Source organism: Plasmodium berghei (assembly GCF_900002375.2).
Source record: "Plasmodium berghei ANKA genome assembly, chromosome: 12".
In the NCBI taxonomy this organism is placed as follows: domain Eukaryota; phylum Apicomplexa; class Aconoidasida; order Haemosporida; family Plasmodiidae; genus Plasmodium; species Plasmodium berghei.
The window spans coordinates 976,176-1,003,985 of record NC_036170.2 but is presented as its reverse complement, the minus strand read 5'-3'; the positions used below and the strand labels follow the sequence as shown (position 1 = coordinate 1,003,985).

At 21.9% G+C, this 27,810-nt stretch overlaps 4 protein-coding genes across 4 annotated transcripts; 2 read left to right on the top strand and 2 right to left on the bottom strand.

Moving 5' to 3' along the window:
• Positions 1-323: 323 nt before the first annotated feature.
• On the top strand, positions 324-16,429 carry PBANKA_1226100 (conserved Plasmodium protein, unknown function; the record flags this gene model as incomplete). The annotated part of the gene is given in 3 exon segments (XM_034566332.1): positions 324-11,378; positions 11,396-15,643; positions 15,773-16,429. The coding sequence occupies 3 exon segments, from the start codon at positions 324-326 to the stop codon at positions 16,427-16,429; spliced, it is 15,960 nt and encodes a 5,319-aa protein (XP_034422939.1).
• Positions 16,430-16,786: 357 nt separating this feature from the next.
• Positions 16,787-18,592, bottom strand: PBANKA_1226000 (tRNA pseudouridine synthase, putative; the record flags this gene model as incomplete). The annotated part of the gene is made up of 3 exons (XM_034566331.1): positions 16,787-16,871; positions 17,050-18,476; positions 18,575-18,592. The coding sequence occupies 3 exons, from the start codon at positions 18,590-18,592 to the stop codon at positions 16,787-16,789; spliced, it is 1,530 nt and encodes a 509-aa protein (XP_034422938.1).
• Positions 18,593-19,501: 909 nt separating this feature from the next.
• PBANKA_1225900 (conserved Plasmodium protein, unknown function) lies at positions 19,502-25,675 on the bottom strand (the record flags this gene model as incomplete). Its single annotated transcript, XM_034566329.1, has 1 exon — positions 19,502-25,675. One exon carries the CDS (start codon positions 25,673-25,675, stop codon positions 19,502-19,504), a length of 6,174 nt encoding a protein of 2,057 aa, XP_034422937.1.
• A 1,154-nt stretch (positions 25,676-26,829) lies between these two features.
• On the top strand, positions 26,830-27,462 carry PBANKA_1225800 (peptidyl-prolyl cis-trans isomerase, putative; the record flags this gene model as incomplete). Its single annotated transcript, XM_034566328.1, has 1 exon — positions 26,830-27,462. The coding sequence occupies one exon, from the start codon at positions 26,830-26,832 to the stop codon at positions 27,460-27,462; it is 633 nt and encodes a 210-aa protein (XP_034422936.1).
• Between the last annotated feature and the right edge of the window lie 348 nt (positions 27,463-27,810).

The window sequence follows — 27,810 nt, the reverse complement described above, 5'->3', positions numbered from 1 at the left end:
AGTAGAAACAACGTGTATATATATATATATATATATATAATACATTCTCATATTTAGCAAAATAAAGAATACTAAAATAAAAGTACATAAAAGAGACATATCCAAGTATAAAAAACGGACGACCTAATTGCAATTAACCGTTTTAAACGTTAAACGTAAATATAGCAAAAAAAAACGTGGCGTCATGAAAAACTAAAAGGATTTCGCGAATGGAAAATAACAAAATATAGTAAGGGCATATAAACCACAGTTCAGTGAATATAAATACATCAATATATATATATATAGTTACATAGATAGTGTACACACAAAAGAAACGAATAATGAGCAGAGCATGTCACGGCAATGCCTCAAATATACGCGATAGTAGCGTGTGTTATGATGAATACAATAATGAGGATTTATTGCACCTAAACAAAAAAATAAAAATAAATAAAAATGATTTTTATAAAAATCCAAAAAATGGATATAAAGAGCATAATTGTTATGAACCGTTAAATTCGTATGATATATTTCCTCATGGAGGTTTGTATTATTACGATATAATTATTAAAGACATTTTAAAATATGGATTTAATAATAAAAATATAGCATTAAAATATAAAAAACAAAATGAAAATTGTGATAATGAAAATTATGTTTATTTGGGTGCCGGTGTGTTAAAGAAAGAACAAAAAAATAAAAAACATAGAGACAAAAATAAAATGGTTTTCATATTTTTTGTAAACGAAGTATTGTTGAAACGTTTAAGAAGTAAAGAGAGAAAACAAATAAGATGGAAAGAAAGAGAAAGGCATAAAAGAAAAAAAAAAAATTTGGAAAGTACATGCTCCCCAGAAAATAATGAAAATAATATTTACTGTTTTGAAATACCTAACAAGAAAAATGAAAATAAAGATGATAATAATAATAATATTAAAAATGATCAATATCATAATATTCCTAATGGTGATATAATATATAATCCAGCACCCATAAAAGAAGATGATGCAAAATACCAAGATAAAAATATAGATGGAATTTTCGTAAAACGTAAAAGAAAAAAAAGATCCAATAATAGATTAAATGATATTACCTATATATTAAATGAAAAAATTAGAAATAAAAATACGTTTGTAAAAACAAAAAGCTCTTTGTTTTGCGAGTATACATATTTAAATGAAGCAGGAGTATGTACAGATGTAAATAGAAACCAAAAATCAATAAATTTTGAATCATTTTATAATGATCCTAAGATAATTGGTGGAAACACTACCCCATTAACTACAAGTGGATATTGCAAAAAGGATAAAACACTAAAAAGATGCACCGATTATAGTGATAGTAATGATTATAGCGACATTAGTGATAGTAGCGACTGTGGTGATAGTAGCTATTCCAGCAATTGTAGCGACGAAAGCAGTTTTTATGACGACCTCATGGATCGAGGAGAGGAAGTTAGTGCACCCAATGTATACACCGACAAAAATAATATATTCCTATTGAATATTTTACACCATCAAAATACAGTATATTCCGTTAAATGGAAAGAAGGAATAAGTGAAAATGTTTCAATCTTAGTTTCTATATGTTATGATGGATATATGTATATATGGAAAGAACAAACAAATTGTGAAAATAAAATAACATTTGTTTCTATTTGCAGAATATATATTCTGTACTTTGAAAAAATTGTAAGTAATATTAAATGGTGTTGGGTAAAAAAAGAAAACGAATATGATTATTATAATTTTATTATGAACAACGTTACCACATTTAATGGAAATAGTTCTAACAAAATGAACATAACAAAAAACGAATATTTAATAGTATATGGTTGTAAAAATAAATCATTTAAGCGAGCAAATTTGGATATTACTCCCTATAAAATGAAAAATAAAATAAAGAATTGTATTTATTTTAGCGAATTTGAAAATACAAGTGATGAAAAAGATTTTATGATATTTTCAGTATATGCAATATTTAATATATATAATAATAATATTTATATAAAAAATATATTAAACTATGAGAATGTTCCAATAAACATAAATTTTAATTATATTATAAATGCTAAGATTGAATACAACCTATTAAATACTTCACTAATTTCGATATATACTGATGATACTTATATCCCTAATAATGAATATAATATAAAATATGGTGAATGGAAGGTAAAACGAGTTTGTGATTATTTAAATAATTTCTTATTAAATAAAAATAATTCTAGAAATTATTTTAACCAATTAAAAAAATCATATATTTCAAATTTTATAAATTTGTCTAGTTGCAGTGACTCATCCTGTTCGTCATTCGATCAAAATTATAATGATGAAAAAAATAATCGAAGAAATTCAAGATATAGTATACACAATCTTAACAATAATCCAAATAAACAAGGAAACAGGAACATCAATTATGAAAGCAATACTAGTAGTACTAGAACTTCTGAAAAAATAAAAGAAAGAAATTTTATATTTTTACAGAAGCTTTTAAATGTAGTAAACAATTTGATGCCTCCCTTTTCGTTAAAAATATCAACAAAAAATTCAGATTTTTATAAAATTATTATTAAACCAAATGATATATGGATAAAAAAAAAGAAAAGTATAGGTGTTCGTTATATACTTGATTATAAAAATTGTGAATGTTCCAAGAGTTATGCAAATAAATATTTTTTTTTGAACAAAGGAAAAAAAAACATGAATTCACAACTTTTTTATAATATAGATTTTAATAATAATCAAAATGTTCTTATCATGGTAAACAAATTAAATTGTAAATTATATCTTTATGATTTTTCAACTTGCATAAAATTAAAACAATGCACAAATTTTGATGAATATCCTTGTCAGGAAATACAAAATATAAAAATAGATGAAGGTATTGAAAATGATAAATTTACTGATACGAGCATAAAGAGTTACATAAACAATCGAGATGTATCGAACAATATGATTAGAGACGTCAATCATGAAAATAATAATGATGAAAAAAAGTCAAAACGGAAAGCACCAAAAAAATTTTCTCTTATATGTTGCCTAAACAGCATATACATAGACAAATATTATATTTTAAAATACAAAATTTACAATTTTTTAAAATTGAAAACACATTTTATTTACAGCTATTCAAACAAAATTTGTAATTATTATGAGCATCTCAAAGAAAATAAAAAAAACACAATTTCAGCAAAAGAATTTTTAGAGAAGAAAATGCTTATTCCTTTAGTATATAAAAGTAAAATGATAGAAAATTTGGATTCCTTTTTTTTATTAATGTGTATTGATAAAAATCGTGAAAATATATTTGTGTTAAAGTCAGAAAAAATTAATATTGTTCAGAATTTAAAAATGATATGCATATTTGATGAAAATAAATGTGAGGAAATCTCTAACTCCCAAAATAAAGCCATGCATTTCAATATGTTAAACGAAAGAAAAAGCGATACAAAATGTGATATTAATAACAATTATGATGGTGATAATACCATGGAAAACAATATATATTTAAATAAAGTTAAACAAGATATAGCGCAAGTAGAAAAAGGTAGTTTTAAAATTACAGATTACATGATAAAAGATTTTCATATAACTAGTAAAAATGATGAGAAAGAAATTTTATTAACCATTAAATATACATACACTACAAATGATTATGACCATAGTGATAGCAAAAAAAAAAAAAAAAATGCTTATTTGCTTATAATATCAACATTACAGATTTGTAAGGATAATTTTATTTATATCAATCTTAAGTTAAGAAATATGTTCACTTTTTTTAGTCCAATAAATGCCAATTTTTTATTCTCCTATTTTTACCTATCCTACCAAAATGTATATATCATTGCCACAAATCATACGGAAGCATCACATACATATAATCATGACATTTTACAAAATAATAGTGATAATAAAAACTTTAACAAGCAAAGGAATAACTATTTCATTGATTATTATGGAAAGCATGATGAGATAAATAATAAAAAAAAGCATAGCACATTAAATAATAACATTGACAATTCTGAAAATGTAAGCAAAAATCGTAGCAGTATTTTCTATGAAAATAATTATGATATATTTAAAATGGAAGAGGAAAACTCCCTTTTTTCATTTGAAAGGAGGAAAATGCAAACTGTAAAAAATGGGCACATCGTTTTAGTTAATTTTGATGATACCGATGGTAATAATAATTTTGGGGAGGAACATATTGAGAATAAAAAAAAACAACAAACAGAAAATAATGATCATGTAAACTACAAGATAAATAAAAATTATCAAAACAAAAAATATGTTGTTAATTTCTATCTTATATATCCAAATAATGAGTTAATTATTAACTTTTTTCAAATTCAAAATATAACTAATATTGTGCAAATTTGTTTATACGATAATTTCGTTTCACTGATTACACACAAAAAATTGCATATTTTTAATTTCAATAACATTTGTAACAATTTGATTAGTGATGAAGTACGTTTTTGTGAATCAATAAATTATAATAAGAGAAAGGGAATTGATATAATATCTCTCTCATTTCCTAAAATATTGAGAAATAAAATAAAAAGTAAAATATTTATGACTTGTTCAGGCGAAAAGGATGTATATTTTATTGTGGCTAGCTTTTTAGTAAATATAAAAAAAATAAACAAGGGTATTAATAATACCTATTTGCACACACAACAAATAGAAGAAAAAGGAAATTATTATTACGCGTCAGTAATTTTATTCAATAATATTATGAATAAGAACAAATGGAATATTTTAAAATATAAAAATAGTTATCTTATTTTTTCAAGGAATATATATTTTTTGGAAAATAATTTGCTTTTTTTGAAAAAACTGAGTTCTGAATATGAACAGACGGTAGTTAATCGAGGAATATTGGTTGAAGATGAAACGGAAAAGGAAGCAATAGAAAGTTGCAAAGATAAAATAATAAATGAAAAATCGAAACACCATTTTCTTGTAGATAACGATGAAAATAGTCACATAAATAGCCATGGTAATTCACTGTCGTTTCAGAAAATAAATTTGTTTAGAAATTTTAAAAAATATAACAAGAGTAAAATGAATTCACAATTAAAACGAAAAAAAACTCAAAGAAAGAAATCATATAGGATGTTTTATCACCCAATAAAATTATTGAATTATATAAAAATGGGTTTGTTTTCACATGTAAATGTCGCATTAAAATTATTATTATATATATTATTAAATAAATTATTTAAGAATAAAAACAAGTATCATATAAAAAAAGCATGTTCTCTACATTATATATTTGACGAAAAAAAAAAAATGGAAGTTTATACAAATTTGTTTGAAGATATAGCATGTGTAAAAAAGTGTCAATTCTTATTCGATTTAAATGTCATTCATGTAGAAATTGAGAAACTATATAAAAATAATGAAAAAAAATATTCTTGCATTTCAATGGGAGAAATGAATATCGATGAAAACAAGTTAATGAAAGAAAATGAGAAAGCAAAAAAAGAGGATAATGATAAATCGATATTTTTTTGGGACAACGATGCGGTTTCGCTAGACGATTTTAATTTATATTCAGATGACAGCAATTTAGAAAAGGAAAAAAAAAAAAACTCAGAGGGATCTAACAATGAAGATAATTCTTCATCCTCGAAAAATAAAAAAAATATTTTAAAAAAAAAAGATGATAACACATTTAGCAGTGACGAATGGGAAGATGATGAAGAAACAAAAAATGAATTTTCAAAAAAAGAGCACGGAGAATATGAAAAAGAAGAGATAAATTTTAAAAATTATTTAAAATATTCAAATGTACTAAATTTACAATTAAAAATTGAAGAAATTAAAATGCTTCAAATTTTGATACTTCATATGAATATTCCACATTTAAATGACTTTTTCCAATTGTTGCTTTTTTGCATATTAAACAGTTTTTACTATGCTTTAGAGTGTGAAACTAAACCAATAGATGACAAAGATTACAATAATAGTGATATGGATAGTGATAACAGCAATAGTCAATCCTCTTATAAATCTGACAAGAAAAATAAATCAGAGTGTCATTGTGAGATGTTTAATTTTAATATAAAAAAAGAAATAATTAAAACTGATCATTTTTATATATTCAACTATATAAATGATAATAAAGAAACTGATATTTCCTCATCCCTTAATAATTTTGCTCAAGTTGTATCATTTTTTTCCCGCTTATATATTAATTGTTATTTTTTACTTAACATACAAATAGATATACATTATTCTTATTGTTATTTCCTTTATTTTATAAATCAAATGGTAGGAAAAAATATATACAAATATTTGGAAAGTTTTATAACCAATTATAAATGTTTTTTTATTATGAATGTGACAAAAAACGATCTTTTGAGTGTAGATTTGTTTAATCCGATTTCTATTTCAGAAGAAATAAATCGAAGAATGGAAGAAAGGAAACGGAAAATAAAAGCAGATAACACATATTATAATCATATGGGACGTGGGCGAAGTGTAATAAATAATTCGAGCCAATCAACCAAGATCCAATCATGTATTGATATACATAATGATGTAGAAGATAGTTTTGATAATAATTTAATAAAAAAAGTAAAAATAAAAAAGAACGATGTGAAACGAGTCGGCTTTAAGGCTAGTGATAGAAATGACGAAGAAAGTCGAGAAAATGCGAAGGTTTTCGAGGTAATATTAAACAATATTGAGATAACGAAAAGAGAATTTTTTGAATCAGAGACAGATAACATATTAAAATATAGTTTGTTTAATTTATTTAAAGATATGAACATATTTTATTATATGCATAATAAGGAAATGTTATTTTTTATACATGATGTATTAGTAAACAGAGTAATAAAAAAAATAAATACAATAAATATAGATGATAAAGAAAAAAATAATGAATTCAATGAATGTATGGATTTTTTAGCATTATTATATTTAGCAAAAAATGAAAAACAGAAATTAATGGTATTTTACAAAATAAAAAAACAAAATAAAATATATGATTTTTTATCTAACGATTTTAAAATACAAAAATGGATTAATGCATTATTAAATAATGCATATAAATTAATGCAAATAAAAAGATATTATTTGGCTATAGCATTTTTTATATTATTAGGAGATGTAAAAGATATTGTAGATGTTATTCACCAATATTTGCGTGATACACAATTAGCAATTTTTATTATAAGATTGATATATTTTTCATATTGTGAAACAGATGAAATATATAATAATGCAATTGGTTGTATTAATAATGAACATGAAATGTTTAAATATAATCCCATTCTTTCAAAAAACACAGGTTCTCAATCTAATGAACAAATTGCATCTTTGAGTTTACAACAAAATGAAGATAATGAAAATAGTGATATTAGTAGTAATGTCAGTTTAAGGAGTATTAGTATAGCAAATGAAAGTATATCTAATTTTGGTGGTTCTATACAAGATGGAAAAAATATAGAAATACTTTCAAATTCAAAAGAGAATAACAATAAAACTGTTAAAGATAGTGAAAATTTTGAAAACAGTATAGCCAACTTTCTCCCCAAATATTTAAATTATATATTTCAAGTTAAGCTATTCAGAGAGAAAAAAAATGAGTTTGATATGTGTGGGTATACTAGCATAGATAGTGAAAGTAGTTGTAGTGTTTATAAAAATGAATATTATTATGAATTGAATAAGAACAAAAATGTTAATAATAAAAATGTTTATTTTAATATTATTAAATTTATTATTTTGGAGAAATATGAAGATGCTTATGCAGAGTGTGAAAAAAGAAAAACAAATGATTTTATGCATATTATGATAAAAAATGTTATAAAAAATAAATTATTTAAGAAGGATGCCAAAAATAGTGATAAACAAAATCAGAATATTAATAACCAAATAAAAAATTCAGATGATGTTTCAAATAATTTTAATGTTAAACTTGACCTTGCTGAATTTTATTTTTGTTCTCAAGATTTTTTAAAAAAAAATATGTACAATTTATCTTTTATTTTTTATTTTGTTTTTTTTTACAATACAATGAAAGAAGAGGCTCAATTGTGGAATATTCCCAACGAGATAAAAACAGAACATTTAATAAGTTCAAATAACTTATTTCAGTTTTTCAAACAACATAATCCTCTGTTTGTTATACTATTTGAGATATATATAGAAAGATATATTATTAAAAACCGAAATATATTTTCTATGCTTTTTTTTTCAACAATTTATAAGCAAATGTGTTATAACATTTTATTATATGATAATTTTTATCAAAGTGAGAAAAAAAAAATATATAATAACGATACGGATAATATATGTGTTAATTTTTTGTCACATATCAAATTATTATCAAAGTTAATATATTCGATATATTTTAGAATATACAATAATAAGATTCAAAATGAGAATTATTTAAATAATATTCATCAAAGTGGTGGTATATATAATAGTGAAGAGAATGTTACACATGGTGGTTGTTTTTTTTTAAATTATAATGGATCTAGTTTTAACGGCGATTCTAAATTTAAGGGTATCTCGGAAATGCACCGACGACATCCTTCGTATAGTGCACTACTAAATAATGAAGATATAAATTTATTTAAAAATCTGAACACGCCAAATAATATAATGGGAAAATATGATTTATATTATGGAAACTCGTTAGAATGGGAAAATGAAAGTGAAAACAAGAGTATTGTTATTCCTTTCATAAAAAAAATAAAGAATATAGAATATGTAGATAGTTTTGGAAAAAGACAAAATATACATATTTTTTTAAATAATTTTTTTAACAAACTTACATACTTATGCAATAAGGACAGCAAATATGTAATAAATTCATTTATATTATATGACAATTTTTGCAACGAAGAAAAAAAAGAAAATAACTGGTGTATCGAAGAATACCATATATCCTTAAATAAATATAATAACATTTTAAATAACTTCTTTACATATATTTTCTATTTATATATTATTAATGAGAAGAAAAAAAGTGATGTTATGATATTTATTATAAATAATATTACTTCTATTTTTTTTATATATATAAATGATATAGTAAGCATAATTTTTAATTTCTTAAAAAAAAAAAAAAAATCTTTGTTATATTTACATGTTCCTTTTCTTCAATTGATTTTCCTTCGAATAATTTTAAGCAACTATTTTGTATATGAAAAAAGACAAGATAAAATGGCAAAAAAGAGAAATAGAAATAACTTAAAAATTGAGGGTTATAGTAACATTTCAAAAAGCAATACAAAACTTGAAAAATCAGAAAATTATGGAAAACGAATGAATGAATCTAACTTAAAAGTAAAAATGGAGAGTTCAAAATGTCATAACACATATAATGCACAAGAAAATATATTTTTTTCAAAAAAAAATATTTCAGATATAAACAAAATGGGAATAAAAATTAATGAAAAATATTTTTTTTATTATATCCATTTGATTGATTTATTTATATGTTATATCAGTGTAATGGTGATATGTATAATAATGTTAAAAAAATATTATCGATTTTTTGAAAACGTTGGTGTTGAAATAGATAAAGAAAATAGCATGCGATTTGATGGAAAAGCTAACAAAATTAATAAGGAAGATATATATGGTCATAATAAAAGACAAACCCTAAAAAGATTATTCGGAATTTTACATTTATTTTTAAAAAAAATAAAAAAAATGAACTGGGATGTTGAAAATGTTTATAAAAGAAAAACATCCATCACAACAGCGCTTTTGAAATTTATAAAAAAAATTTATTTGTGTAAAAAAAAAATAAATAACAAAATTAGATGTATATATAAAGGAAATAATAAAACAAAGCAACCTAGTGGGGTTGAAAAATGTTTGTCTGAAGAAGCACAATTTTTTTATAAATATAATAATGAATGTACAAATGAGTTAATTGAAAATATAGAAAAAAATGTAACAAAAAAAGGAAGCATTGTTTCAAATTCAGAAAAAGGAATAAAAAACGATAGTAAGATGGTTGAATCTGAAAAAATGAATAATGAAAACATTTTACAAAATAAAAATTTGGATGGTTTTGTTAATGGAATGGATCATCAATCTAGTATAAAATCATGTGGGTATTTACAAAAAGTAGACAAATATTCATTTTCTGAAGTTTTATTTGAACGTTTTTGTATTACTAATATTTTTCTTTCAATTTTCGAGTTATTAATGAGCAATTTTCAAATTTTTGCATATAAATCGAATATATTTACCTGGACCATACATTTAAAAAAAGAATGGGAATTGAAAAAAACAAAAAGAAAACGAATAATAGACCATTTGTCTCCAATAAATAAAACAAAAATAAGTTATATTGGAAATAAATTAGATAATAATATAAATAATCAAACTAAATCTAACTTAAAATATGCAAATTTTGTATCTATAAATTATAACGGAGCAAATAATTATATACATATATTTTATTATAAAACATGTATAATGCTTGGAGTTTTAGAAAATATATCAAATTTTATAAATAAATATTTTTTCCCCAAATTAAAATTATTACTATATAAGTCAGCATATAATGTAAAAAATACACTATTGACATTTTTGTCATTTCCATTTTTTATAAATAAAATAAAAACAAAAACACATTTTATAACATGTGAACATTTCATAGATTCCCACATTTCCTATTATTATAACAAGGAGTTGTATTTTATTTGGAAATTAAATAACTGTACATATAGAACGTTTATTTTATTTTTCAACAAATATTTTTATTCATATAACAATTATATGAATGATCAAATACATTCTTATAAAGATAAATTATTAATGAATATTACAAAAAATAATTTAAAACTAGACATAACCCCAAATGGTATTTGTGATAATGTTGAAAATAAAGATGATATATTTTGTGAAAATAATTTAAAAAAAAATGAACTTTCATATAATATGTATGAACAGAATTTGACTCAAAAATATAATCAGCAAATAGAAAATGAGAAAAATGTTTTTATTAATTGTAAAGTTAATAACCCACATGATGAACAAGTTAACGATTTATATGAATATTCTTACCGAGAAAATCAGTATAATTATAATTATAAAAAATTTTATGATTTATATAATAACGGATTTCGAATTTGTGAAAAAAATTATTTGATTTTTCCAAATGTCAATATGGAAAAAAATGGCGCAGCTTATAATCGATCCAACTTTTTATTTAAGAAATCTAAAAGTCAAGATAAATTGTTTACTTTTACATCGCGAATGAATTTTTTTAAAAAATTTAGAAAAAATACCAAAGAAAGGGAATATTTAATAAAAGAAGAAAATCAAAAAAATATAAATCAAAACTATATGGCTAGTAACAGTACGAACATGAGTCCTTCTGGTACACACGTTACCTCAAATGATACATCTAATGAGTCAGAAAAAAAAAAAAAAAAAAAAAAAAAAATAGAGAAAAAAAAAGCAGTGTGTGTAATTCACTGGAATATGATAACATTTTTAAAATAAAAAATACAATTATTAGAGAAAGTAAATTAATCATGGAAAAAGAAAATGAGAGTGAAGAAGCTATGGATAAAATCGTAAAAAAAAACAGATATTTATACATTCAAAAAAATAATATACAAGAAAACTATGCAATTCACATAAATGATAATAGTAAAATTTGTACAAACGAACAAAGTTATAGCCATTCTGAAACAAAAGAAAATGGCGTTAGCTCGTTCGATTTCCATCTACAAAATAGTAAACAAACTGAACAAAATCCACAAATCAGCAATATTATCGAAGTAAAGAATAAACATAAGCATAGAAAAAGACATAATAAAATCCCACATACAATTCCACTATCACTTCTTTTTAATAAAATAAATGAAAGACATGTTATAGAGAAAGATAAAATAAGCAATTCTAGTAGTACTATCGTATATATTCGTAGAAAAAATAAATTAAAAAAAATTTCAATTTTAGATCATTTAAAAAAACTTAATAAAAAATGTCAATTTATTAATTATATATTATATAGTGATTTACATCATGGATATCAAAATGGATCAAGGGGGACTCGAGTAAATGTCGATGAAGCTTCTATAGCTAAAGTTGGACATAATGCTAATAATTTGAATGATAGAAAAAATAATATAATGACAAATGTGCAAAATAATAAATATGTAGATATGATAAAATCTAAACAAGGAGTCATAAACAAAACTGATATTATAAATGGTAACAATGAACTTATTAAATTATCGAGAAGTGTAGAAAACAAATCAATAAATGTTAATCAAAGCCAATTAGATTGTGTACAAAGTAATGACATGTATGAAGAAAAAGAAAATAAAAAAAAAGTGAAACATGATGATATATATATTAATATAAATATGAGCAAATTATTATATATATATAAATGTATGCATATACAATGTATGCATAATTTAACTCCTCTATGCTCTCTCCTAAATAACTATATACCTAACGATTGTAGTATAACGAATTTTTTTAGCAATTCATATAATAATTTTTTTGTTAATAATATATTTTTTCATAATTTTTTTTATACTTATGATAATAATCTTGTTTTATTGCTCAATTCTGGAAACATAGATCCAGTTAGATATACATGTACAGAATTTGAAGAATATGAGAATCGAAATGATTGCAAAACTAGTGGAATTCCTCTATTTTTAAATCGTGATAATAAAAACCAAATGTTGGAAAAGGATACACATCAAAATTTATGTCAAGTTTATAAGGATAATGAAAATCATACACAAATTAATAATCAATCCATATTTAGGAGAAATAAATGTGATGAAAATATATTTCCATTTTGTAATACAAAGGAATTAAACGAAAAGTTGATAAATAATATACATAAATACCAACCTGAATATGAAATGAAAAAAAATTTCACTATTTCCAAAACAGCAGAAAAATATATTGAAAAAATATTACTACTTTTATATAACAATGTAGATTTAAATGAACGAGATAAAATAAATGGAAATAACAAACATGTTTATAATAAAACAGGAGATGAAGGAAAAAAAGAATTTGATAATTTATTTGAATATATAGATAAAAATTTAAATAATTGTTTAAGAAAAAAATATAATTTTATTTATAATATTACTGATCAAAAAAATAACTTATCATATTTAAAAACTGGCGCAATAATATCACATCCATTTTTACCTGTCTATGCACTTGTACATATAAATAATGAAAAAAAAATAAACACAGATAATGAATTAGATAAATATAAATTTAAAATAAGATTATGTAAATTTACAAATAAATCAGATGATATATCATATAAATATGGAGACATTATTACAAGCATTTTGTGGAATACAAATGGAAACTTATTAATCATTTCTGACGATCAGGGTTATTTATATATTTATAATATATTTTTAGGAAATTTTATACAACAAAAAAAGAAAAAGAAATTACATAATAATCAAGGTGATATAACAGGAACGAATACAAATATAGACAACAACATGAATAGTTTATCTTATAGTGTTAATAATAGAAAACAAGATATAGTAAAAAATATATCAAAAAGTAAAAAGAGTAACTCTAATAAACATTGTAATAAAAATGAAGCATGTCAAGATAAACAAACAAATTATTATGATAAAGAAACAGATGGAAATGAAGAATATTTTCACTATGATAATGAAGAAGATGATGAAAATAATGGCGAAGATAATGAATATGAATGGATAGAGCAATATAGAGAAGATATAGATGAAGAAGAAGAATTTTATGGGACTGAGGAATATGATGATGTTGATGAAATTGAAAAAGATGGTGAATTAGGAGAATTTGATGAACATGTTAAACAAGCAAAAAATATAGAATCTGAACAAAGAAAAAATGATAATAAATATAACTTTACAAGTAGTGAAGCAAAAAATTCTAAAAAGAAAAAAAGTGATGATACTAGTTTTGGAAGCAAAATAAAAGGAAATAATAATAAAATAAAAAATTTTTTTAAAGATAATTTTTTAAAAAAAAATAAAAATAAAAATCCATTGGAAATTAGTGAAAAAAATTGTGGGGTAAAAATTAGTGAAAAAAATCAAGATGGAAAAAAAAAAAAAAAAAAAAATATATATATTCATAAAAAAGGATATATTATAAAAGAAGCCATGTGTATAGTTAAACTCCATGATGAAATAATTGATGTTAAATGTTTAGATGATAATAATTTTTATTTAATTACAATTGGAAAAGGAATAAACACAAAATGTATAAACAATCACACAGCTTATATAAACTCAAATTATGTACAAGATGAATATAATAAAAATAATTTAATTTCTCCAAAAGAAACTAGAAATGTGGAAAATATCAATAGTCAAGATAATTTTTCAAAAACAAACTTAGAAAAAGATAAAAATACTACCTTTTATCGTAATTTGAATAATACTAAAGGCATACATCAAATTACAGTATCTCACCATTTTCATATAAATAATAACATTCATACAGATCAACAAAATGAAATAGGATATGAATATAACAACAGTTACATTTGCAATGATACATATACTACATCTAGTAAACAAGATGGACCGTCTTTTAATATGATAAAGAAATATGGAGATTTTGAAAAATGGAATAAATCGAATAGTAAGGAAAGTTGTTTTGATCAATGTTATGATAATACAAATGGAAACAATTTGCATTTCAAAAAAAAAAAAAAAAATTATAAAGAGATTGAAAGGAAAAGTGCTAATAATATTGACACATTTTTAAATCTTCATGTTTTTAAAAAAAAACATTCGTATTTTAAATCTCGATTTTTTTATTTTGATTCACCAAATATAGTATTTTTCAATAAACATAAGAAATTAAAAAATATATTACAAGAAAATTTGTGTATATGTGTGTGGGATTTATGTTCAATGCTAACAAATGAACAAAAAATATATTTATTGAATAAACAAAATATGAGTATTGATGAAAATAGGAATGTTCATGATATAGGTGGGAATGGAGTTTCGAATAATATTAGCTTTGAAGTTGAGGCAGATATTTCAAAAGATAATAATATAAATAAGGAAAAAAATAAAAAATTACAAAAAATTATTTTACACCCAACACTTATATGTATTATTAGTAATATATCAAAATATAAAAATCAAATAAACAAAAATAAAAATTCAGAAAATGAAAATTTTATAACTTCTTTTTGTTCTTGGATACGTCCTAATAATTATATGCACAAAATTGAAAATCCATTTGAAAAAGAGCAAAATGAAAAAATAAAAAAACAACAAAAAAGAGTTCAAAAAAATTATTATAGTGATCAAATTGTGAAAAGTTCTAAAATCCCAAATCAGAGTAGCCCAAATGATTTCCCAAATAGTAGTATAGTCCGTAGTATTAAACAAAATAAAAATAGTAAAATAATAATAAAATCTAAAAAAACAAATAAACAAAAAAAAAGCATATTTTGGAACTTTTTCAAAAATAAAATATATTCAAATAACTTCTCTGGGGACTCTTATATATTTTATGGAGATCAAATGGGATATATACACATTATTCATTTGCAAAAATATAAAGAAATTTTATGTTTTAAGGCATTTGATATTCCTATATTTAAAATATTTATAACAAAAACAGATGTGATTACTAAGTTATTAATTTTGGCGGACATTAAAGTATGCCCATTCGTTATTCTGTTCATGCTCATTTATTCATGCTCATTTATTCATGCTCATTTATTCATGCTCATTTATTCATGCTCATTTATTCATGCTCATTGGCTCTTTTCTTTTTCCCTTTTGCAGCTACGAATATACGAAATCGTGACGCCACGTGAAATATGTTTTATAAAAGAAGTTGAAATAAATCATGAGTTGTGTCCCAAAAAATGTATTTGTGAAGAAAATCTAAATGAACTAAAAGAAAAAAGAAAAACTGAAGAAAACGAGAATGAAGGAATGTCGATATTTAATTTGTCATATTTTTTATCATCAAATTATCATAAAAAAAATAACACAAAAAGTGAAGAAAAAGCTAATTTAATAAATAATATATCAAAAAATAAAATAAATTTTGAAAATCCTAATATTTTAAATGAGACATTATCAACGTTTGATAACATAACACAAACAAAAAATAAAACAAATACAAATATATCAAAAGAATCTTATAATAATATAAAAAAAAATAACACTATATATAAAAATTCTATAAGTAATTCATCTTTTGGTTCAATTCATAATTTTAAAAATATGTCTGAAAGTGATGATGATGAAAATAATAACAAAGATTCTTATCAAAGTGTTATAATTGGAGGTATAAATTTTGGATATTTAGGTCTTAATTTTTCGAAATTTATTAATAATAAAAAAAATAAAAAAATAATTGATGCTTATTTATTAACAAATTCACATTTAGTTACTATATCAAGCAATGGGACAATTATTTTGATTAAAATTTAGTTAGTCAATATCCCCCACTTATATTCATACTATTTTATCATCTTTTTCATTTTTGTTCATCTTGTTTCATCGATGTAACTCTACAACTTGCATATACAAATATTCTCCAATTTTAACGTTCTGAAAAAGTTTATTATATTCACATATTTGTGACTTATTTAAATCATAAAAGATAATATACACAGTTGGTTTAATATGTAGTTTTTTGTGTGTAAGTCTATCCATTGATAAGAAAAATAATGTTAACGTGTAAAATTAAAAAAGGAAAAAAAAAGTGGGGAAAAAAAAGCATGTGATGATGAATTGGTTTTATACCCTGCCAACATCGCTAACTCTTTTTCAAACTAACTATTAAATTCAAATTTTATTTTCTTCAATTTTGTTTTTCATAAAATGATAAATAAAAGGATATTTATTAATCTTAAGCATCCAATCTTTCCACCTACAGAAAATGATTAAAAAAAAATATAAAAGCATGAATATTAAAAAAGCAAGCATATTCTTGAACATATGCATATATAGGAATATGGTTAAAAAAATTATATAAAATTTTTAATTGGTTTTATAGAAATTAGATATATATGGTGAAATTAATATATGCATATAAGTGATATTCTTACACATTTTGCTTTATTTTTTCTATGATAGATTTTCCTATTTGTTCTGATTTAAATTTCAAAATATCTTCATTTTCATCAAAACATATTTGAGGGGTATCAGGGGGGTTACAAACTTTTTCATTATATGAATTAAAGTAAGGGCATACAAGCATTAACCCATCAGGTGGAAATAATAATATAGGAATATAATTTTTTGTATTTAAAGAATAATAAATAGAATTTTTTGAAGTAGCATTACGAAACGTTTCAACAGTTAAAGTTATCATTTTTCTAATTTGATGCATTAAAAATGATTGACCTAATATTCTTATAGATATAAAATTATGATCATATAATTTGACAGTACTTATATCAAAATATTTTATATATCTATATGTTGTTGTATCTATATTATTTTTTGTAAAACAATGAAAATTATGATATCCTCTATAATTACTAAAAATTTCAAATAAATTATTTAATTCATCATCTGTTAAATCTGTTTTTTCTTCTTTTATTGTAAATATGTCTTCCTTTTCTATTTCCCATGTTTTTCCATTGGAATTTTTTGTGGCAATTTTGCCTTCTTCCTTTTCTTCATTTTTTTTTCCCTTTTCGATTTTTTTTTTTTTTTTTTCCTTATCATTTTCAACATACTCATCAATGTGTTTTATACATTCTTGAAAAAGTTTTTCATATTTTGGAACAATTTTTACAGGGCTCAAAACATATGTTGGAAATAGATACTCATATAATCTAAAGGAGCAAAATTTTCGTGCATCAAAACTTTTTGTAACTTTATAAATATCAAAACATTTTATATCACTTGGTAAGTTTGAATTTAATAATTTTATAAATTTTTTTTCTTTTTTTTTCCTTTCTTCAAATTTATCGTTTTTTTTATCTTTATTAGGAGTGTTTACTGAATTAGTATTTTCATTCATATTTTGTGTATCTGAATTTTCTTTTTTATCATCATTAAATTTTGGTGAGTTTATTTCACTATTTGTAAAATCCTTTTCAGATTTATTATTGTAATTGTTATTCTCGTTTTCACAAATTTCAATGTTAATATTATAAACAAAAAGATTGTATAAAGCATGCACTCCTAAATCTGTTCGAGCTGATCTAGATAGACAATAGTTAAAACCCTTTGAATTTTTTTTCACTGCATTTATTTTTGTTAATATTCTTTCGATTTCATTTTCAATTGTCATGTATTCTTTTCCTTGTCCTTGGCACCCATGATATCTACTTCCTATATACCCAACACATAAACCATATTTTTTAAATTTATTATTTATTTCGTCATCTCTTTCCTTTGCATTTTCATTTCTTTTGTCCTCTTCTTTCCTTCTTTTATTTCTTTCTAATTTTAATTTTTCTATTCTTTCTTTATTTTTTAAATAATTGTTTTTCCTTTTGAGAGGACTTTTAGTCAATTCATCCTGCATATGAAAAAATAAAAAGAAAATAATAAATTAACAATTGATAATATGAATTTCTATGTATATATGCACACTCGAAAATGCTTGTGTTGTTATACAATAGCAGCTTCAGACATTTCTGCATTTCAAATATTCAGAAAATGATATTACTATTTTAATTATGATTAAATAGAAATATACTAAATATATAACATTCTATATTTCAAATTTTTTTCAAATTTTTTTTTTTTTCTTTTATACCATTCTTATGACAACAACATGGAGAAAGAAAAAAGTTAAATTGTTTATATAGAAGTACAATTGGATGTTTTAAATTTTATTATTATTTATAATACGTATTTTTTTTATAGTATTAAATGGAGTATTGGTATTTTTAAACATTAATTATTTATTCTACAATACTTTATTTTTTGATTAATCAATTTTTATATAAATATATTTTAGATATATATGCCATGCCAAATAATATGAGATTATGCTTTTTTAATAAAATAACATTTTTAATGAAAAAAATAATATTCTCATATTTAATATAATTTTTTAATAATGTTTAATTTCGAAAAATCGTTTAAAAAAAAAACTATATAAATATATTAAAAAACAATATATATGAAAATGCTGCCCCCATAATATCAAACTAACTTTTATAACCAGGTTAAATAATTTTAATTAAAATAAAACGGCACAAATATAGTTGCTATATAAGACAATTTTTTATTCTATAAACAGTATACAAAAAAAATTAATATAAAAACACAAATTAGAAGATACGACTTATAAAAAAAAATAACAAAATATCAAAAACATCGATAATATTATATTTAATAGTAAATAATTTTTATTAATCCATATTTTATATTTATATTTATATTCTTCTAACTGGAATGTTATTTTATAAAAAATAAATCTGGATAATTTTCCAGATATACATAATCTATTATAAATTATTAATTTGTGTTACATATATACATTTTATTTTGTGTGCATTTTTTTTTTCAACATAAATAAAAATGGAAAATTATAGTCTAATACCTTTCTATTGGAAATGATGTATTTTTTTTTAAAGTACTTTCAAACATAAAACAAGGGGTTGACAAAAAATTATTTTTATATATTGTTGAATTATTTATCAAACTTTTATTTACTGGGAAATTATTTTTTATAAAACATTCATTTACCATAGAGACACATTTTTTTATTGTTTTTTCATTCTTTTTCACGTTTGTGTCTATTTGTTTGTTCATACAATTTTTTCCATATTGAGTTCCTTTATTATAGTTTTCCAATATATTTTTTTTTTTTTCATAATATTTTTTTGAATTATTTCTTTTGAATAATAATGCACTTTTTGATCGTTTGAAAAATATTTTATTATCATTATATATATATCCATTAGTCGGTATATAACCATTTTTTGAATTTTTTTTTTTGTCAAAATTGTTTAAGAAATCTTCAATTTTAAGAAGATTTTCACTCCTACCTTTTCCATTCTTTTCTTGATCATTTTTTTCATTTATGTTAATGGGGTATATTTTTAATGTCATTGGGTTTTTCACTTCTGAACATCCAAACCCACTAACACATTTGTCATTTATCTTAGTAGTGGGCTGTTCATGATTTGAAAAATGATTATAATTTTTTCTATAAACCAGACTTTTTGTTTTAATTAATTCATAAGGATTACATTTACGGGTATTCATATTTATATAATTAGAATTTGTTTTTTGCTTATTTTTTGCAGTATTATAATTTTCAAATGTGGGAAAAGTTGCATCTTTTGAAAAAATTGTTTTATAAACGTTATTCATAGATAATGCTCTAAAAATATTAGTGTTTTTATTTTTTATTTCTTGAATTTTATTTGAAATTTTTTCTTTTATATTTATCGTTTTCATAAACACTTTATTTTTCATTTCATTTTTATCATTAATAATATTATTTCTATAAAATGGGCTGGAACAAAATAATTTATCCTTGTCCATAGCTTTTACAACTTTAAAGGAATTATCATTTTCTTTTTTTTCTTCGTTTTTACCCAAATTTATTTTATCAATATTATAATTAATATTATTATTCCTGTTTATTATTTCACATTCATTGAATTTAACATATTCTGTCTCATTTATATTTTCAGATTCTCTATCCTTGCATTGTTTTTCTACAAACTTTGAATCCTTTGATTCAACATTTTTTAATTTTTTTTTTAAGCTAATTTTATTAATACGATGATTTATCACATATTTTTCTAAATCCAGGGAAAATTTATATTTTAATTTGTTCATATTATCGCTATTACTACTAACATTTGTGCTACTATTACTGTGTTTAAGTTTTTGTTTCAAACCAGATGATAAGAAATCTGCAAAACAAAAGTTTAGATTTATTTTATTTATATCATTACCATCACAATCAATAATATTATTATTCAATTCATTATAACTTATTTTATCAGTTTTAATAAAATTGTTTGTGCCTATTTCGATTGGTTCAATTATATTTTGAGATTTCTTTATTTTATTTGTTTCATTTTGTTGTCCATTTATTTTTATTAATTTACTTTGATTATCCGATTCATATTTATGACTATAAATATCTGCACTTTGAATATCACGTTTATATGGTTTTACTAAATTTACTACATTTTCACTACTATAGCTAGTTTTATTAAATTTGTTTAAGGATATTTTATTTTTTGTAAATTTTGTTTCATTTTTGGGGCTTGTTACTATATTATTACACTTTATTTTTTTATTTTTATCATCATTTTTTTCTTTAATTTTCTTTTTAACTTCATGTGTAATATTTTCATTTTTCCCTTTGCCATTTCTATAGTCCAATGTTAATTTTTTTTTTTTTTTTTTTTTTTTTTTGTTCATACTTGTGTCCTTTTGTGTATCTGGTGCTAGCACATAATTGTCTTTAACATAATTTTGATCTTCAAATATTTTGTTGTTAATTTTTGTGCTCGTTTCTGCTCCATTTTGTATGTACTTTTTTTTTTCATCATCACAATTATAGATAATAAGATTATTTTTTGTTAAAATTTCTGGAGAATTTAATTTTTGTGATATTTTTAAAAAAGTGTTGTCTTTCGTTTGATAGAGGAAACGTTTGTACAATATTTTCATCTTTATGTTCCATTTTTTTTTTTGATTATACTTTTTTTGATCATATTTTTTTTTAATATATTTTTTTGTATGTACACTATATTTTATTTCCTTTTTCTCACCACTTAAGAATAAATATTTTTGTTTATTTGGTAAAACTTCAATATAATTTTCTCCACAAATTGGCATATGGATTTCTTCCCATAAATTAGTTCGTTGCACTATTTTTGAAGTTTTGGTTTTATTTTTTTCACTATTTTCAACGTTTTCAAATGTTTGAGATTTTCCATTGTTATTACAATTACTTACATATCCAATATCATTCATAAAATTATCAAATTTTCCATTTATTACCATACTAATACTTTTTATATTTGATCCGTTTTTTTTTTTATTTACTAATAAGGATTTAATTTTACTTTTTCTTTTTAAAATTGTGTTTGCTCTGATTGAATGATAGTTATGTTTGTTTATTCGTCCATTTTTTGTTTTTTTCTTTTTAATATGCTTACTTTTGTTAACACACGAATTAGTATTTAATTTTTTTATTATTTTGTTTTCTTTTTCGATTTGTATATAACCTTTTTTATTTTTATCGCTTATTAAAAGTTTTAATATAGACATTTTATTTATTTGATTTTTTTTATCATCTTTAAAATTTATGTTGCTATGACGAAATTCGCAAATATGTTTTGTTGCAATTTTACTTTCCTCTTCTTGTGCTTCTTTGAGTAAATTACATCTATAAGCCATTAATGAATCGATACATTTCTCGGAAAATTTATTTGTTAAATTTTTTTCTTTTAATTCTATTTTATCTATACTACCTTTCATATCTCTCTTTTTTCCATTCAAAGATATAGATTTATTTTTATTATTTTTTTTTGATATATTTAATGGGTTACTTTCATTTCTTCTTGTTTTCCCTTCTTTTTTTAAATGACACATAATTAAATTATTTTCATACTTGTTAATATTATTATTGTTGTTACTATTTTGTTTTTTTGTTCGTTTTTTTTCTTTTTTCTTTGTTCTTGAACTTGTATCATGAGGCAAATTAGTTATATTTGCATACCATCCATTCTTTGATTTAACAATAATTTCTTGGCTTCTATTTTCATCTTTCTTTAATTTTGTATTATTATTATCATTTTCATAACCTTTGTTAGTACAAATGATTTTAATTTTTTTTTTGTCTTTATTTTTCGAGTGTTCATTAAGATTTGTTAAAACCTCTTTATGTTTAGCTTTACATTTTTTCAATGTAACGATATCAGTAATCTTTTTGGTTTTTGTAACATTTTTTCCAAATTTAATTTTTATATGTTTTTTTTCATATTCGTTATATTTATTATCATCATTGTCAACAAAATTATTCATCTCAGCTGCACTATCATTTTGTTCAGACGATGGAAATATATTTTTATAAAAGTTCATATTTTTTTCATTTAAATTATTAGTTTCTTTTCCTTTTAAATCCTGTATTTTACCACTATGTATATTATTATTGCAATTATCAACTTCTACAAACTTTGGGTTATTTTCTCTTTTCATTAATTTTATAGATTCTATATTAAATTTCTTTGAACATTTTTCATCAATTATATCAAAAATAAATATATTTGATTCAGTTAAAGCGTTACAATATGATGGTATATTTTTATTAGGCTCAAATAATGCATTTTTTTGATCAGAGTAAGGATATGTAGATATTTTTCCATCCAATTTTGTTCTTTTATTTGTCTGTTTTTCTATTTTTTCATTTTCTATTTTATTTTCAGGATAAAATATAGAATCCATCATTTCATCATTCCATACTTCTATTTTATTAGGATTAGTTAATTTTATGCTATTAAATGGTTGTTTATTATAAACTGATTTGCTTTGAATTTTATAGTTACAATACTTACATATAATATTATTATCACATATACACAAATCCCTTTTGAATAACAAATTATTTGAGAAATCATTTCCAAGTTCTAGATCAAAATTTGTTTCTTCATTATTAAAATTGTGATTAAATGCTAAATTGCTAGTATTATTTATGGCTGTATGTGAATTTTTTTTTTTTGGTAAAGTATAGCTTGATCTTGTTTTTTCAGAATCCATTGAAATTAAAAATAAATCATCACTCGAATTTAATATATTATAATTATTTATTGATATAGACATTTTTTTATTTCGATCTTTATTTTTAATAATATCATCATGTATTACTTTTTTTATATCTATATAATTATTGCTGTAACACATTTTTATTCTAAGATCATTTGTAACTAGTATAGAATTGAAAGGGGATATTTCATTTATACTATTTAAACTTTTTGATCTTTTTTTTTTCAATATATTATTACTATTTATAGAATTACTTTCCTCTTCATTTATATATTTTTTATCTACATATTTATTTGGTAGATTGTTTTTTTCCCAAAGAAAATTTTTGGAATTCATTTTGTTGTCTTTTAATTCATTATCCACATTTTTTAGAAACTCATCTTTTACAATTCTGTCTATTTTTTCATTTCTGCTTCTATACGTTTCCTCAAATTGCTCAGTTTCACTGCTATACGAAAATATGTCCATGTTTTTATTATCCCTTTTCCATCCTAAACAAATTTTGCTTGTTTTTTGAATTTTCTTTTTATTGGACATATTTTCCCCATCACAAATATCATCATTTAATTTGGTAGTTATATTTGATATAATACTGATGGGTTTATATGCTTTTTCTTCCATACTATATTTGATTGACATCGTTTTATTTCTCAATTGAGTAACAAGCTCATTTCTTTTGTTTTTTATGGAATGACATAATGCATCATTTCGTATTTTTTTTTCTTTTTTTTTTTCATTGATATTCGCACTTTTATTTTTACTACAATGTGTTAATTTTTGTAATGAAAGCATTCTATCTGTTTCTTTTTTTATACTTTTCACTTCTTTTGGCATAATTTTTAAATTATCCTTCTTTAAATATTCCTTTTCACTTACAACAATATTTTGTTTTATTATTATTATATTTTTTTTTTTTCCTTTAATGCCACAGCTAGCTAAATGCTTATTTTCTTTATTACTTTTATTATTTTTTTCAGAACAAAACTGGTTGAGGATTTTGATTCCTTCCCTATTACAAGTGCAACTAATTTTGGCATTTTTTTTAATTTCTACATTACTATTATCACTATACAATTTATCAGTTTTATTGATTTTGTTGATTTTCACAACGCCTTTATTTGTACGAGTACCATTTGGTTTATTAATATGAGATTGATATTTATTATTATTATTATCATTCTTTTCCTTTATATCAATATAATTCAATTTATTTTTTTTATTATTCTTTACATTTAAAGAAAGTGTGAATAACTGATCGTTTTTTTTATCAGTATTATTTAATTTGTCTAAAACATTTTTCCTTAATTTTGATAAATCTGAATATTTATTATTACTGTATATATTTTTAATAACATCTTTATTTTTTCTACTAATTTCTTTATTGTATTTTTGATGAATTGTATACTCCTTTTTATAGACACCCATTGGTTCATTCTTTTTGATTTTGTTTATCTTAACTTTTTTTTTCACAAAACAAATTTCATCAAATAAATTTGTTTTTTTTTCGATTGGAGAATTATCTATATCCATTTTATAATTACGACTTAAACAATTTTCTTCTCCTACCCAACTATTATTATTATTATTCCAATTTTCAGAATTATTTATATCCATACAAGTTAATGGAGTTTTTTTTTTTACTTTATTTTGTGTATTATCAGGATTATAACGATTTATTGTTTTATTTAAAACTGTACATTTTTTATTATTTGTAATGAAATATTTTATATCCTTTTCGTCTTTTTGTACATTATTTTTTTTTTTATTTAATTTAGTTTTATCTAAAAGTTTTTTTTTTTTTTTTACACCTTCAACTTGTTTACATTCTTTTATTTCTCCATTTTTATATTCTATATTATTTAAATGAAATAACGAAAGTTTAGGTATACTGTTAAATAGCTTTAATCGAGCTTCATCTATATTCCTTTTAATTACTTCTTTCCTTTCATAATAATTTGTGTTATGTTTAATCATTTCTCTGGTTCGTCATTTATAAGTAATAAACAGCGAGAAGTAAATCCGAATAAATTAAGGACAAAGGATGGAAATGAAGTACTATGAATACCAAATATAAAACTTTCCAACAAATGCTGTAAACAAATAATAATGTATGCTTATTATTGTTAACAATGTACATGTTTCACCATGTACACGAATGAACAAGGTCTTGTATTAATTAAATACACTAAAAAAAATAATGATAATAATAATAATAATGGTAAAACAAAGGTAGTAATAATAATAATAATATCGAATTAATTACGTCGATTTTTTTGCATATTTTTAAAAATGCACCTTTTAAATTTATATTAATTATGATCGTGGTTTTAATAAAAAAGTCATTTTAAGACTCTTAGAAATTAAGAATAAACCAACTTAAAAACAAAAAAAAATATATACATGCATATGTATGTATAATAAGAATTTATGAGACAATAAAAGACATAAGGAATAAACAAAATAAAAAAAATGTATAAACATCAAACAAGTTTAGCATTATGTATATATATAAATATATACATTTCCTATCGATATAAACAAAATTGATGATATTTTGTCAGGAACTTTTAATTTGCATGCCAATTATGCACATTAAAAAAAAATCCACAAATTGTTAATTTACAAAAAGGTAAAAATATAGTATTTCCACAAGTCTTTTTACTAAATTCATATAAATCCCATTTTTGGACGTCTAAAATATAAATATGTATTTATAATAACATAAAAAAATTTTAAGTAATAAAATAAGTAAAAAACATATTTAAAATAAAATAAATTATTTTTAGGGCATTCCTAGGAAATTTATAGAACGAATAAATTGTAAAATACACGCAGTGAATAGTGCGGCGAAAAAAAAAATATATAATATTAAAAAATATTAATAAAAAAATAAAAACAAAATAAATAATCGAAATAATTTTTTATATGATCAAATATTAAAAAAGGGATATGTAAAGCATTTTATGATTTTTACCAAGGATATATTTTGTCATATAACCTCAAAAATGCAAGGATTTTCTTAGAAAATATGATAACTATTATTTTTTATGGCGAATGCGGATTTAATATATAAAATAAATGACTCTTATCATAATTAATTAATAAAAAAAAAAAAAAAAGTAATTAAAATGAAAAGCAATAGTAAAGATAGCGAAAACAAAAAGGCTGAAAATTTAATATTGGATGACAATGATGAAAATACAATTATACCATATTACTTATCCAATTTATTAACTAATTCGTCAAATCCTGTTGTATTTATGGACATAAATTTGGGAAATAATTTTTTAGGGAAATTTAAATTTGAATTATTTCAAAATATTGTACCAAAAACAAGTGAAAACTTTAGGCAATTTTGCACAGGAGAATATAAAGTAAATAATCTCCCAGTCGGATATAAAAACACAATTTTTCATAGAGTCATAAAAGAATTTATGATACAAGGTGGTGATTTTATTAATCACAATGGGAGTGGAAGTTTAAGTATATATGGGGAAAAATTTGATGATGAAAATTTTGATATAAAACATGATAAGGAAGGATTATTAAGTATGGCTAACAGTGGCCCTAATACAAATGGTTGTCAGTTTTTTATTACCACAAAAAAATGCGAATGGCTAGATGGGAAAAATGTTGTATTTGGAAGAATTATAGATAATGATTCTTTATTATTACTAAAAAAAATAGAAAATGTTTCAGTCACTCCATATATTTATAAACCCAAGATTCCCATAAATATTGTGGAATGTGGAGAACTGTAGGAACTATATAAAAAATAACAAAATAAAATAACACAACAATATGCCTAACCATACAAACCATGGAAAAAACAACCAAAATTCATGATAACCGAAATGACTTTTGACTTACATGGTAAGAAAAAAGGAGTGTACCTTTTAAAACATCAACAGGAATATACATATTAACTTATTTGTTAATTTGTAAATTTTTATTTTTGTTTTATTTTTTTCAAATAACTTTAAATACTTCACATATGTTTATATATCCATACTATTTGTATATCCACATAGTATGTATAAAATGCGTATCCTTGGAAAAAAATTATAAACATTTCAAAAGGCATTTTCAAACGTATGCTTGTTTTTATT